Source organism: Balaenoptera borealis (assembly GCF_965194805.1).
Source record: "Balaenoptera borealis genome assembly, chromosome: 2".
Classification (NCBI taxonomy): domain Eukaryota; kingdom Metazoa; phylum Chordata; class Mammalia; order Artiodactyla; family Balaenopteridae; genus Balaenoptera; species Balaenoptera borealis.
The window spans coordinates 97,130,848-97,146,680 of NC_138867.1; the positions used below are offsets into that span (position 1 = coordinate 97,130,848).

At 40.1% G+C, this 15,833-nt stretch overlaps 1 protein-coding gene and 1 long non-coding RNA gene across 5 annotated transcripts in view; both read right to left on the minus strand.

Annotated features, from left to right (window-relative positions):
* LOC309622584 overlaps positions 1-15,833 on the minus strand; it is a 1,043,817-nt gene that overhangs the window by 281,384 nt on the left and 746,600 nt on the right. The gene's annotated exons all lie outside the window — the stretch shown is intronic.
* The window catches only part of SEMA6A (semaphorin 6A), a 128,500-nt gene that overhangs the window by 11,885 nt on the left and 100,782 nt on the right, over positions 1-15,833 (minus strand). For 2 of the 4 annotated variants that reach the window (XM_082375638.1, XM_082375639.1), the window contains one exon: positions 11,319-11,474. The exons of the other annotated variants lie outside the window; for them this stretch is intronic. In XM_082375638.1, coding sequence (XP_082231764.1) covers positions 11,319-11,474 — 156 coding nt within the window. The remainder of the gene's footprint in view (positions 1-11,318; positions 11,475-15,833) is intronic. 4 annotated transcript variants of the gene reach the window in all.

Consider the following 15,833-nt stretch of genomic DNA (forward strand, 5'->3'; position numbering starts at 1 on the left):
AGTGAAGATAAAACAAATACGAGGAAATAGGTTTGTTTCAATACTCCTAAAACTTAAACTTGCTGGAAATATAGTTCTTGGGATCTGGGTTATAGATGGGGCTGGGTATTACTGGTTAAGAACGTAAATCTTGAGGTCGTAAAGACCTGGGTTTAAGTCTTGGATCTATAAGTAACTAGCTGTATGATCTTGGGCATTGTGCAGAACACATGTTAATGCTCAATTAATAATGTAAGGGGAGTGTTTCTAGAATTTCTGACAAGTTACCTGCCTTCTGCATGGTCCCAGATAGGCCATTTTGATGGAACACTTTGGTTGGGTTCAAGTGTATTAGCCAAGAATGGAGAAATAAGGATTTAAAAATACAACAAAATCTTGGAAAGTGACCTTAAATAAGATAACCCATACAACTTGGAAGGTGTCCTAAATCAGTATTACTCAGCATCCGCATCACCAGGAACTTGTTAGAAATACAGATCCTTGGGTCCTACTCGGACCTGAATCTGAATCTCTGGAGATTGGGTTCAGAAATCTATGTTTTAATATGGCCTCCAGATGATTTGTATGTTCACTAAAGCTTGAGAGGCACTGCCCTAAATGATATGAATAATATTCCAGAAAACAGCATCAAGGTGTTATGCTTTAAAGTCCAACCCCAGACACCACTGAGGCAGTGTATAGCCAGACTTTCAAAATTATTTGTAAAAAAATGAATAAATAGTCTTCCTTGATGTTCACTAAAGTATGACTCTTTAGTGGGTCTCGTGTATGACATTTTCTTGCAGTTGCTGTATTCTGACAAAGAATACAAAATTGATAAGGTTTTATTGGAGAGACAAACACATCCCTAACACTTTCCCTTGGTACCTGACAAAAGCTTGACATATGGCCTAAAATGTTGTACCACTACTTCTGTAACAGAATCAACCCAATATGCTAGAGCCAAAAGCTGCTGGAAGAATGCACATGGTCTCTTTATTTGCCTCAGCATAAAGACAGGGGAATTGCTGATGCTCCCCGTCTCTGTCGCAGGAGCCATCAGGTAGTGGTTGGTACTAGAGAGCCCAGTCAGGACGGGGTCCCAGGGACAGAAGCAGCAGAAGCTTGGTAGGAACTCACTATTGAATACAGCAACCTCCTTTAAAGCTTGCATCACATGTCACCTTGAAATCAACTCCACTCAAGCAATGCACAGCCATCAAGCAACATCTGATAATGATTCAGGGGATCTTTTCCCTTACCTCTCCATGATTGGACAAGAGAATAAGAAACTCAGGAAGATTCTTTTCCTTTCTTTTCTGGATGGAAGAAGGAACCTGAGCTCATGTTTCATTCCCCAAATTAAGGTCCTGCTTTGCAGTAATAAAAATGCCTGGTACAAAAGTGCCCTCAGCGGAGCTCTGTGCTTACACATCTGCTGAGTTGAACTGAATGTGCAAATCCATAGAATTACATAAGACATTTTAAGTTTCATTAAATTTCTGCTGTGTGCTTTTAAATCATGGAGTGCAAGACCCATCATCACTTACGGTGTATTTATTACCTTAACAAATGTCAGATGATTGTGTCCAGTGTTATCTATTATTTAAGAATAATAAGAGGCTGTAGGACTGGAAACAGCAAGCTCTAATATGTCCAAAAGGTTAGGCATAACGCAGTTTGCTGCCTTATAAATTTCTTGACATCATTTTCCCTTCTAACAAAGCATTGTCAGTGGTGACTGTACTGAACTTCCATTATTTCTGTACAGTTCATACTGGCTGCGCCTGCCTTTAGCGAAGAAATCTAAGTGCAGATACATATTTGAAAAAGAGTACATCTTTTAAAAAATACAAATTTTAAAAATAATCGCAGTGGGAAATTCCTGTTATCCCGTTAAAAAGGAATCTCTTTACAAAGATAACGCCCAATTGTAGACTTACAAGAGCTTAAGAAATACTAATTAAGGATGACAAACCTTCATACGGCCCATAATTAGCTTTCTGACACCGATTAAGAGCTGTGTACTCTATACCCAGTATACGTGAATTTATCCAACTGCGTTTCACTAGTTGACTCCAGGGCCTTTCTACCACTGAAGTGCTGGGAGACTGACCTCTGATAGCATTCTTGCAGGTCTGCTCAGGCCCGCAGTGCAGTGCACGTGCTTTGCAGGACTTCACCTGTTTATTACTTGCACAGCCTGTGTCTCCCTGGGACCAGCGAGTGGACACAGCTCTTCTGTCCTCTTTCTCTCCATGGCAGTGGCATGAATTATGTATTCTGAGCAACTCTTGCAGCTTTTAAGGCCATTCTCATGTATAATGTCAAGAAAAGAGAGGCTGTCCTCAAGAAATTTCCCGGTTTCCACTCTTTTGCCCTTGCTAGACTACTTTGTTGGTGGAGCAGCAAGGTTTGCAAAGTAAAACTTGTGTGTTACAAGCATTTTTTTTTTTTTAAACTCCAAGAAACGAGCCTATCAGAAAGACAGTTTTGAGACAAAGCTAATATTATTTTCCCATTATTACTCATGCTCCAAAATATACGTCGACTCTTCACAATTTTATTGTTAGGACAAAACAAATTTTAGATGAACACAGTGCAGTTGAACCAATTAAAGAGCACATTTTTAACTACACCAGATGTTCAGTTAATACGATCATGCCTAACCTAGTCCCTGTAGTCCTTGAAAGTTCCATTAAGCTGTCAGAAAACTTTGTCATTTGTATGTGTTTTTGTGCAAAAGATAGGAGGGAATGGAAAAAAAAAAAAGACTGAAGGAAAAGGGTGGGAGCAAAATGAATTCATGTCAAGGGTGATGTGGCTTGAAAAAGTGGCTACAGATGAAAGTAAGTAGCACTTTTAGAAGGTGAATTGATTTTTTTAATACCCCAAGGTTTAAGTTGCTGATTTTAAAAGAAAAAATGAAAGTCTCTAGAATCATAATTTAAGTTCTTCATTTTTTTTTGAGAAAATGATGTTAGGTGAAGAGAAAAAGGTTTAATTGGTATCTCTAGAAAAGAAAATTCAAATATTGGTGTTCAGATTCAGGCAGGCAGGGAGATGAAACAGCTTTCTACATGGCTGACATTTAACTTTTTTTCCTTCTACCCTTTCCGCAATAATCTCATCAAGACCTTCGATAAATTCAGCAAGTTGTCAAGAGGATGCAAAATTAATTAGATCAAATCTACATCTCTGCCCGCGTTGCTGAAAAAACAATTACGGCCGACCACGTGGGCATCCTCCCCACCACACACTCACAGGGAAACTTCCATGTCTTCCAGTAGAGAGCCCAGCACCTGACCTCACAATCTATCATTTTCCTGGGTGCCTCAAAGAAAAGCCAGAGACTACAGATAGATTCCTTTTCCGGCAGGTGATAAAGAAATATTAATTTAGTAAAATAAATGGTGGCACCCTGGATTATATTACCATTTCTTTCTCAGTCTCCCCACCAATTTCAAAATCTGTTCTGGATGAAAAGTCTGCCATGTGCCCTGCACCCCAGTGTTTTAACTAAAGTGATAGAGGAGGCCGAGTCTGGAGCTGAGCTTGCTTGGGGCCTTACCTAGGATAGAGCTCTTAGCTTGGCAAGGATCATCTACAGAAAATGCCAGTGATGTGTGGAAACACACTTCAGATCCAAAATTGATGCAAGATTCCATCTCCCAAGCTTATTGTGTATGTGCAATTAACCACCTAATATGACTGAATAATCAATTTATTATATATCTGTCATCTGTCGATCTCTTGACCTCTGCATTTCCTTCCCTGCCACCCATCTTCCTTCCTATCACCCACTGCTTACAGGTAAAGCCAAAACCCCTTAGCATGACTTTTAATCTCAATTCCCTTTCTGGCCCTTTTACATGCTTCTCTTACTCTCAGATTTCACTCTGCCCCACTGCTAACCAGGATGTCACCTGTGTGTACCCCCTGCTAAACTGCAAGCTCCTTGAGTGCAGGGCTTATGCTGGATCAGATCAGTGGGTACTGTAGCATTCAGCAGAAGCCTTATATGTAGCGCATGTTTGCTGAACGTCTGTTGAATGAACGAAGAAAGAAGTGAACAAACGTTGCCATTTTGCCTTTCTTTGAGTCTAGGGTTATTGTTACCATTATTACATTTTCTCTTAAATTAAATTAACTATTAAATTAACTATTATTTTCTAGTGCTCTGATTCCAGTTCATATCCTTCAAAGTCGTGGAAATGAGAAATGAAAACAAACAAACAAAGGCAGCCATATAATTGAAGAAGAAAAATAACCCCATATAGTTTACATAACTGTTGATAAAAACCTGAGGTTAAATTAAAATTAGAAAGAAACAGTAGTTTTAATCATACCCTTGTTTAGGAACAGTTTGATTTCTAAGCCTTTTTCCCTGAAAAGTGGCATTTGGAAGCTTGCTTTCAGTGATAATTTTTAAAATTACTCTAACATATTTCAAACGCATATACAACTTTTAGTGATATTTCTCTGGAATTAAATACAATGATAATATTTTTCACAGAATGAAATTTTTACTTTAATTCCTCTTATATGGGTTATTCTAGATTTTCTAAGAGTTGAAGGGCAAATGTAGGCTAGAGATTAGATCTTATATACTCACTGAAGAAGTTATCAGCAACCTCTTCAATAGGATTGCCAGGTAGCAAATAAATATAGAGAATTCCTGGTTAAATTTCAACTTCAGATAAATAATAATGTTTTAGTATAAGTATGTCCCGTGCAGTAGGTGGGGCATACTTATACTAAAAAATTATTCATGGTTTATCTGAAATTCACATTTAACTGAGCACTCTGTATTTTATGTAGCAACCCTACTCTTCTACCTCCAAATAATGGGCTTCTACTGGTTCCCCATAAATATTCTTCAGACTCACTCTAAACTTTTGGAGATTAAAATAGCTTAACAGAGCATACAAAAATGATAGTAAGCCTTTACGGGGCAGGTTTAGCACAATTTACAAATTTAAAAATATACTAATGGACTAAATTTCAAGAATTGTATCTTTATCAGCAACAACAGCAACTTAGATGCCAACTTTCTTATGAACTTTGAAAGATACCTTTCCTTTAACCCTCAAAACCAGAAATAGGGAAACTCTAATTCAGAAGCGTTGTTGGAACAACAGCAATCAGTCCCCCATCTCTTAGTGTTCCCTGGCCCTGACGCTGCATGTTCCTACCTGGTTGAGTTAGTCGTCGATTGTTAGGTGGAAGTTGGAGCCCTTTGTCCCCCCCGCTAGCAGCCCCTTCCCCATCAAATAGAACCCCTCTCAACCCCTTTCTCTGAGTTCTCTTCCAAGACGGTCCTGTTCTGCCATCACATTTAAAAATGGCTGTGATACTATAGGTTTTACTAATAAAAGCTATGCAAATTACCATGGAGTTAAGTTTTTTTTTTTTTTTTAAATAAAGCTCAGGATGTTCAAAAAGAGCCTGAGTTTGCCAGCATTTCCACAAAACTTTTAAATATGAGTCCTGTACCAGATGTACCTCACTTCCCTCATCCTCCTTGTCAAGTGATATATGACTGCTATAATATTGGTACTGAAGGGGACAGAGAAGCCGTTTCCAAGTGCTATGTCCTTGATGTGTTCAGCCAGGTTGTCTTCGGTTGTCTAATATCTTTTTCTAAAGGCTGCCGTGCACCGTTTTGCCTTGTTCACAAAGACAGTAGTGGTCGTAAAGGCTTTTTGGTGCATTTTTGTGTCTTTGTGTGCTTCATCTGTCTCGCAGTTTGATATTTCTTGGACAGGAACTATGTCTATCTCTAGTTTAGCCTCTAACTCCTTATTGGCATCCAATACTGTGCTGTAGAGCCAGTAATAAATTTTGCTTGAAGACGCCTCAGAAAACATTTTTGTTATGTAATGTTACTGAAGAAACGGCAGAGAAAATGCAGTCCAAGTTTAGGAGTCAGGGAAAGAAGAGAATCTTATTTTTCTCCCTTTATTACTGTCATCAGCAATAATTTTCTCTGTAAATCAGATCACCTGCATATGACTTGATAGGAACCAAGAAATCACTTTCCCCACTGGGAGAACTGAGATGCTTTAAAATCCTTCATCCATTAGATTTTAAGCATTGCAGATTGTTAAAACTCAGAAGCTATTGGGCCAGGCTCTGTTACCAAATATACTCTCTTAAAATGGGATTTCCTAGCCTGTTCATGAAGAAAGCCTGGCTCTGAGGGTTTGGGACTCAGAATAGGTAAAGTTTGAAAGAGAGAAAAGGGAAAGAAGGGTCAAGTGTAGGTTACTGCCAAGTCGGGGGAACATGCTGTAGCCCAAGAGTCCTTACAGATCTCAGAAAAGTAGGCGGGAAGTAGAAGTGCTGGAGGTAAACTTTCCCTGGGCCACAATTTGGGAAATAACGAGCTGCAGTCTACACTTGGATGCTCACTGCTGGTCTGGAGAATCATCTCGCCAGGTGCTTAACAAGCCTAGAATGACTAATCTGTTTTTAGTCTAAATCCATTTTACTCTCAGTTCCTACTTGACCAAACTTCTCATCCCTAATCACAAAGCTCAGTAGTTGGAAGAGAAATCAGAAGAGCACTAGGTCGTATAACTGCAGTGCTCAGAGCCCAGCCAGAAGGTAGGGCCAGTATTCAGCCTCGTTCTTCCAAATGCCAGAAGCACAGTTTTGGTCTAGTTTAATCATCACTGGACTTTTTAAATTGCTCCAGGCCAGAGTTACCCACACTTTACTCACCAGCTACCAATGCTACAGTTCTGGTGAAATCAATGAGCCTCACTTACCATGTTATTTACTTTTTACACCTCTGTATCCCTATACTTCCTGCATTAGTAGTTACTTAATATTTAATTTAAATTACCTTTAAGGTGCGTTTCAAGTGGAAACTTCATATCATTATCATAAATGGAAAAAAAGTGTCACTTTTCATAGATAGAAGGTAACCATAGAAATAAAATTAACTGAAAGCAAAACAATGTTTGTTCCAGCTAGCTCCAGCTGCATGGCAAAGCCCCCAATCTAAAGCCTGTTCTTTCTTCTCAAAAGGATAGTAGCAAGCTTCTGGAGTTGTTAAAGCACCAAACTAGGACTTTTGCCTTGACATAACCAAGAAGACGGAAAGAGAAATGAAAGGGGCATTAACTTTCCACCGCATGATTCAGTATTCCTGAAGGCCATGGTGTCTCTGAGCCATCTAAATCATCTCACGTCAGATGTGACATGTCCTACTTGGAGGCTATGATGGCTTTGAGGAATCAATAATTGACTGTAAAGAGGATTGTTGATAAACTCTATGATTTATACAGTTCCATTCAGGATTGCTACGCAGTGTGGCCAGTATACGCATCATTCTTCACAGACCTTCTGAATCTTACTGGAATGTTATTTCCCAAACTAAAAATTGCTTACAGAATAGCTTGTACATTGATTAAAATATATTCAGCATTTGCTGTACATTTTAGTTTAAATTATTCATTTGATCTCTAATTTAAATTCTGTTTCTACATCTTTTCCTTGTCTGTAATGACATCTTCTTGACTAAATATAATAATGTGATAATATCTTGTTTTAAAGATTTCCCAAAATATATAAGCGTATATATAAGCTCTGGCATTTCCAATCAAATGGGAACATTTTTGTATATATCGACTATTTCATCAGTTTTTCGAGAGCTCACAAGAACTTTAGAAAATAAACTCTGAAGTAGGGGATTTTCTTGTAATCTGAGTTATTCTTGTGTCTTTGTGGCAGTGGTCCACAATTACATTAGACACTTATGCTACACAGCTCTCTTGGCAGATCTGTCCCTGGCTAATTTCCTCACCTATCTTGCAGTCTTCTTGGAAATCAGGTTTTGGAGGATTATTACTTTTGGTCAGAAACAAGAGGCACAAGAGTGGCTATTAATTCTCAGTATTGCTTAACCTAGAAAAGAAAGCTCTTATTTCTTTTGCTGTGGGAAGGGGGGTGAGGGGAGACAAGCCAGATCTAAAAATAAACTGGATTTTCTTTCTTATTCATATGTAATTAGAGCCCCTTTGTAACTACTCATTACTACCTCAATAGTTATAGGATGAATAAATAATATATATTTTTAAATGTGGCAAAACCAAGAAAGAAGTAGCCAGGGCTGCTTCTAATTTATCAACTTGGTGATTAAAGGGCTGGCTGTAGAGGCTCCAGACATCTAGGGAGCCAGAGATAAAACAGGGCAGTTGGCTGTGTTTTTACTAATGAATCTAGGGCTTGAAAGATATCAGGCAATTTTAAAGAAAAGCAGCAAGGACAAGAGATATTAGACAAGGCCAGTAGGGTAATGAAGGACAAGGCCAGTTACTGAGCGAGAAAATTACTTCATTTTCTGTGATAATACTTCTGTGTGCTTTGTAGCTCTCTTCTCACGCTTTGTTAGTATATATATACGTACAGCATCGGAATGCTACCCCCAGTGTAGAAGGAAAGAGCCTTGGAACGTTCCACAGAGGGGCAGAGGGCTTGGGTCTATTATTTTGAAAGGGGGAGGCTAAAAACAATGGTAGCAGAAGGGGGTTAGATTGCAAGGTGAGGAACAGTGCTTTGACAGAACGTGAGGGACGCACAGGATTAAATCAAGACGAAAGACACAGCAAGGAAAAGAAAGAAAAAGACAAGCAAACATACTCTGGAAATGCAGGACTGTTTGGAGGATGAGGTGGGACCAGTAGTGGGATCAACCCAGTGGTGCTCAACATTTCTGCAGAGCAGAGCTCTGGGCTCGTTTGCTCACTGGTCTTTTTTCAGCAGCCAAAATGGAAAGGGCATGGGACACTTGACTCCTCCTCAGCTAGCTGGTCAGCAGACACATTTTCTGCGTAGCGGGGAAATGTGCGGTATTTTAGAAACAGTTCCAGAGTATATTTAGCTCCTAAAGCTGGGGCACACAAATGTCACATTCCCATAAGACAATCGGCCCAGTGAAAAGAGCACCCACCAGAGGCCCGCAGAAACCCCATTAAACTCTTGCATCCCAGGAGGTGCTGCGCACCCGGATGTGACATCACTAAGGCACCCACGTCAGGGAATGGAAAGAAGCGAGGGGATCACAGATTGGGTCAAGTTAAAGGACGTAATCATGAGTCAGAAAAGAAACAAGACTTTTCCAACGGAGTAACGCCATCACCAAGTCATACCACACAGTGCTTGGCAAAACAAAACAAAAGTTCAAAATAAATCATGAACATTAAACAGAAGAACACTTCAGAGCAAAATGGAAATTAAAAATCATAAAAAATCATGACAAAAGGAACATTAAGCTACATTACTTTTTTATTTTTAAAGTTTCTGCATAACAACTCATTGTCATTGCCCTATCAAATACACACGTCATCAGCTGTCAAAAATGAAGCTCAAATTTGACAGGGCAAGGCAAGGAGTTAATAGCACGAGAGCAGTGATCATGTTGAACACCATGCAATCACCTCTGCCACCATTGTTTGACAATTTGTAGACTGCTTCCAGCTTTGTCAATATTCATAATAAGGCCCAAGAGAATGAACAATGCCGAATTTTAAAATGATCTGTCAAAGTGTTAATTGGACTCTTTGATAACCTCCATCCCTCGGGAGAGTTAACGATTGGAGAAAATTCACGCCCTCCGTCTCAGTGAAGTGAAGAGGAAATGACTGTAACCAACAGCCAGATATTTGGTTGACATATTTAATGCTTTACTGGAAAGGCTGTTTGGTTTTTCAGAAAGTTGCAGTGGGCAAATACAAAGTGATTTTTACTGTGTTGTCTGTTCTTGAGAACTCGGCCAAGACTAACACATCTGCGGTCGGGAGCCACACAGAACAAATAATGGCACATGCTGGGGCTGGTGGCCTGCTGTGATAGTCCTGCCCCATCACAAATTGGCCTGGTGCTTTCTTGTGATGGTTAAGAGCAGGGATCCCTCCAATTTAGAGGCTACTGAGACAAAAGCCACTTAAAAAAAAAAAAAAGATTGGGGCAGGACATATTAACAATAAGAAGTTATGGAAGAATAATAAAATCGATTAAGGGGATATATTAAAGAACAAGTTAAGGGACTTCCCTGGCGGTCCAGTGGTTAAGACTTCACCTTCCGATGCAGGGCATGCGGGTTTGATCCCTGGTCGGGGAGCTAAGATCCCACATGCCTTGCGGCCAGAAAACTAAAACAGAAGCAATATTGTAACAAATTCAGTAAAGACTTAAAAAGGAAAAAAAAAAGAACAAGTTAAAAGGGCTACATCTTCCCATTTTGGGCTTGGCATGTAGCAGCAGAAGGTACGACATTCTCAGGAGATGAGCCGCCAACAACAAAAAAAAAAGATGAAAATTTAGCGTGTGAGTCTGCCTAGCAAACGTTCTCTAAAAGTAAAGATGTAAATACGTATACAGAAAACCCTGGGGGAAGACATGATAGAGACTGTCTTCCAAGGGTCCCTGTGGCTGCTCTGCCCTTGAGACTCAAATCCCTGCTTGGATGAAACTCTTGAAAACATATAGAAGTAAACAAGGCTGAATGGGGGGAAACAGCTCGCAACATAACCGAGCTTTTCAGTCTCTGATTTACAAGACTGTTTTTTGGACAAGTAAAGGCCTCTTTGGTTGCAGCTGCAACTAAAGTAGGATGTGTTACCAGAAGCAGCAAATGGCGAGAAAAGAGATGACATTTCCTGTCTCTAGTTGAGCAAAGCAAGCCAGGGAGAATGTAGGACAGTTCACAGTAGAGTCCCTTTCATTTAGTGCAGCTTCCTTTCCATTTTAAATGCATAGCAATTCTGTTTGATTAAATAACATATTTTTGTTTTAGCTGTTATCCTCTGAGGGCAATTAAGTGCGTCTCAGGACCTCAGCTCTATTCGAATTCAGCACCATGCGAGAGTGAGGGATGCTACCAGCCAGAAAAGACTTCCCTCTGCTATTTCTCCATTCACTGATTAAACGGGCTTTTACTTTGATTACGTGTACTTGCCGAAGGCTGCACCACATTCCATCCCATTATGGGGGGAAGAGAGGATCCAAAAATCACTGAATGAGCTAAGAGGAGTGGAAAGGGATCTCAGGAGCCAGTGTCTGCTTTGGGCCAAGCCATGCCTCTCTTGGGTGGAGGAAGCTTAGAGGATGTGTTATTTGTTTTGTGTGGTTTCTCCTTGGTCAGGGCATCATTGTGGATCAAGCCTAGCATAGAGGATTGGGTTGCGGCCTTTTCTGAGACGCTTTCAATCGTAGTGTGTTGGAGGTTCGTTCCTTACATGCTGCTGTGATTCAGCTGGAAGCAGTTCCATAGTCCTCCCCGCTTTTCCCTCCCTCTCCCCCCAGAGGAAGAGGTACTTCCAAGGCCTTACCCTTCTTGTCTTGGTGATTATGGGAAGACACTGCCCCCAAAGAGTCTGTGCTGTCAGGTGACTCTTTCCAGTCCAGCATTCCTCCCCTAGACTCATAGCCCTCTTGAGCCGCCGAATTGGACGTGGTGGTGCTGGGCAGGAGGGAACTGGAGTGCCCTGTTTTCATCACAAATACAGTTAGGGAGAACATCACCGGAGACACCCGCTTTCCCTTTGCTCAGAGGCCAGGAGGTTGGGCACCCACGCTGGCTGTAAAAGACTCAAAGGAGATTGTCCTAGAAATAACAAGACTGGTGGGTAGGATTCAGCAGAAGACCCCTTGAACTTGTAGTTAGAGGATGAAGGGCCAGATCTTGTCTCGGCTGCTTGCTGGATGAGCCTGAGGGAATCACTTAAGCTCTCTGGGCCTCGGTTGGTTTTCCCTGTGCACGAAGTGGAGATGATGTCGTTTACCTCCCAGTGTTGGAAGGATAAAGTGACATCATGTTGAAAGTTCCTAACAGTATCTGACACATAGTAAGTGCTCAAGAAGTATCAGAGTCCTTCTTTGGTATATTCTCATAGCAGCACTAAGGTCGAATGTGTCCACTCTGGGGACAGCATTTGTGACTGATGGGGCAGGTTTATGGTAGTGGGTGAGCCTCTGCCCCGTCACAAACAACTCAGCTGCCCTGAGCCTTTCCCATGGAGGATGTGTCTAGTTTTCAGCTGCAACTCAGCCTCACAGGCATTCCTCTTTGTGGGGGAAGTGACTGCTTTCTAAAGGGATCTGCTCCCACCCCCTCCTTCCTGGAACAGAAGCCTCAAGTGCTCCATGTTGTTACGGCTGTGCCTTTTGTGTCTTATTCCAACCAAGTTAGTTTCATGGTTTCATGACTCATACTAGTGAGAGGTGGTTTTTGAGGCCACACTGACTGATACAATTCAGATTAGAAAGGGAAAGCTTTTTGAGGTCCAGAGTGGCCTACCAGAGGATAACGCCAGAGGAAGAATGGCCAGGTCGGGAGTTATGGCAGAAACTGAATGTTTCCTGTGAACACATTTCTAAGCTTTCCCTCCCATCATTGCACAAGGTTAAATGCAGATCATATCTGGTGCTTTGATCTAAGCTGTCACAATGATTTAAAGAAGCCCCACTACCTGTTCTCTCTGGTGGAAATAAAAAATAACCTCTCTGTGATTTTCAAGTAGAGTCTTTGGCTTATTAAAGCATCTTACCTATAGCAACCTCTTGAACAATTTTTAAAAAGACATCAGGGAAACTACTGTGAATGTGTAATTGGTGCCTTTGGTAGAAAGTAGGACAGATTCACAAGTGGCTCCAGCCGTGGGCTGTGATCACCGCATATGTGGTAAATATGATACTAGCCACCAGAAAGAAAGGTTATAATGAATGCACTGCATTCTTCTTTTTTACAATTATTATTGGAAGTTGGATTCCTAGGAGACTTTAATACTATAAATTACATACTATGTATACACACACACGCATACACGTGTGTGTGTGTATGAATAAAGTGGGGAAAAGCAAGCAAGCCAAGTGGCTTATCTAAGCTATAGGATTTCCATGGAAGCTCCACACTTAAAGTGTTACCACAAAGCTTTGGTAACATTTAAGAGGCCCCTTTCTGTGTAGAGCTTGTTTGGCTCTTAAACAGCTTCAAACATCCGCTTTGTTGCAAATAGTCTAGTTCTTATCCAACTGCTAAAAACCTGTTCATTTAAAACTAAAGAATTCTTGCATCTAGACTTTTTGTTTTTATATTTCTGGGTTTCACATCTCATCTCCCAATACTGGTAAGAGAACAAGGGTAGGAAAATTATTAACCTGGAATTGGAAATACAGACTTTCTTTTACTTCCTTTATGCTTATATTGAGGTCTAAAATATAGCCTCTATTTTCTACTCTTGAATTCAGCAATGCTCTCATGCAATATACAGTCAACCTAAGAGACTTCAGCACCCAGCCTAAGCAAACAATTAGAAATAGCTTCAGGGAGTCAGAAAGGGGGGAAGGAAAAAAAGAAGCCTCTCCTCCAAGTAGCAAGAATTTCTTTTACCTGAATTGATATGCATTTTGAGCACTTTCAATTTAACTGTGTTCAAGGGGCAATTTTATGGTGATGCCATAAGTATGGTTTAGGGAGAACATTTCTTAATACGGTAATCTAGGGGAAATACATGCCTAAGGGACACATTCTCTGTGGAAAGATTTCCTGGACCATATGCTACAAATATATGGAAAACTCATTGGTAATGGAAAGCTATGGCTATGAGAGGAAATTAATGTGGACCAGATGGTAGTTAGGTAGGAAAATGTTTCACGGAAATGTGAGAAATCAGCTCCTGCCTATTGCTAAAGTGTTAGTCTAATACCCACCACATCTCCATCTTCTACATGTAAATCTAGAGAAACCATGCATCTGATGTACTCAAATGGAAAAAAAATAGAACAGCATGAGGTTTGTAATCTTTTAAACTTATGCTTGAGGACAGGCACCGTGTGTCACGGGTGAAGCAAACTGTCAGAGAAAGCAATGCCTGATTCTCAAGAATTTTAGAACTACCATGTAAAAGCGCCATTAAGCAGCCATCCTCAGTTTGAAATCAAAGAGGTGTATTATTACCTCTCCAACTGTTAAAAGGAAATCACTTATATTCCTTCTTAGAATCTGATTCTACAGGCTATATTGTTTTTGTGCATTCCCTAAGAGACCGTAACCAAAATAATGCTACAAAAATAGGCAATCGTTTGTGGATATGGTATTACGTGTCAACAATTTGGAACCTATAATGTTGACTTGTTAATCCAGTATGAAAAGTCATATTTTAATCAATGGAGCTTATGATGTATTATTCTTATAATATACAAAGAAATAGATAGATTTAAAAAGTTAACTTTAATATGCATCATATTGTTTCTCTATATCTACAAGTCTTTGTAATTCTAGAGGTTAGAGATCCTTCAAACTACTCTAACCTATTAACAATGATTGTACCCAATTAGACACAGGAGAGACACTAAATCAATACAAGAGAGGATGAGAGAAGGAAGATAATCAGGGTCCAATTCACTAAAAAAGGGTTCTTGTATATGTAAGTGGTGTTGCACAGAGCTTTTGCCACACAGAGAGTTTGCATGGCTTATTGAACGATCCCTTTTTCAGAGTTAGGCAGTTCTGGTTCTGCGGGTCACCCTATGAGTCTGTACTCAGCTACTGAACTTTTTATGGGAACATGCAAAGGACACAGCTAGACACAGTGGGTGGATTTTGGACTTTGGGGTTGGCTTCCTAGTCTACATCCATGCTCATAAAAACAGCAATTTGCTTTTTCCTTTGATGGTTCAAATATAGCACCTAATCCAGTGCCTGGCACATAGTAAGCACTAAACTAATGTCTGCAAATGAATGAGTTAAATCTCTTCTAGGTTTATTAGCTCCAAAATAAGCATCTCTTGCAGTAGTTTGTGAAAAGAAAGTCTCCTCTGTTTTTGCAAGTACTGTCTGGACCAGCCCTCATGTTGATGGTCAATTAATCCTCTAACCCCTTCACACCGGAGAGATTGAGCCTGAAATGGACAGGATCATTAGTTGAAAGGAAAATTCCAACTCTTCTTTAGTTTCATCACAGAAACCACTGACCGAGCGAATGGGCATTGTTCTTTAAAGTGTTAACATGGAGGAATTAATAAGTTCCTTTCCTTTTGTAAAAGCAGTAAGAGAAATCCATAAATTGAAGAGTGCTTTTTGTTCATAAAGAGCATCCCATGGTTTAATTATTCTATCTATATGAGAAATTGCCTGGGAGTTAAAATCGGCCTTAGTACTATTGATGAATGCTGGGGTTACTGGTTCAATTAGATTCCAGACCTGAATTTCTCAGTATCTGATAAAGATTATTCAGTTATAGGAAATGATTGCAAAGTATGATATTGGAGAAGTGCAGATGCGAAGTGGGTTCTCTTTGTGAAGGGCAAGCTAAGCTAGATGACACTTGCCTCCTGAGAAATGTTTCTTCCAGCTGTTGGTGTTTGATATTCTGGCTTGAATCATAGATGAGAGAATGGTAAAGGTGGATGAATCCAGTGGGCTCATCTACTCCATGCTGCCTCACTTCACCACGACAGGAGAAGCCGGGCATTGTTTTCCCTATCTGCACAGCCCCAGTTTATAAGATAGTCTTTAGGACTTTCAAAGAGGCTTTTTATTTATGCTAATTAGACACAGGAGTGAGAGTTTCCACAGAGCTATTAGATGTATTTGTAGCCATCTTGAACTATTTCTTTGAATCCTGAATCCACCTTGCTTGCTTTTCTTCCCTCTTTTTTTCTTTTCTTTATTTTGTCCCCTTCCTCTATTACCTACCTCTACATTTAAAGACTGACCTAGAGCTGTTATTGTTACGTGTCTTAAACATAAAAGTTATAAATTGTGTATCAATGAAGCTTGTAGTCCCCATTATAATGCAGAAGCTTAAATTTCCCATTACATATATGTTGTTCATTATCTTTAA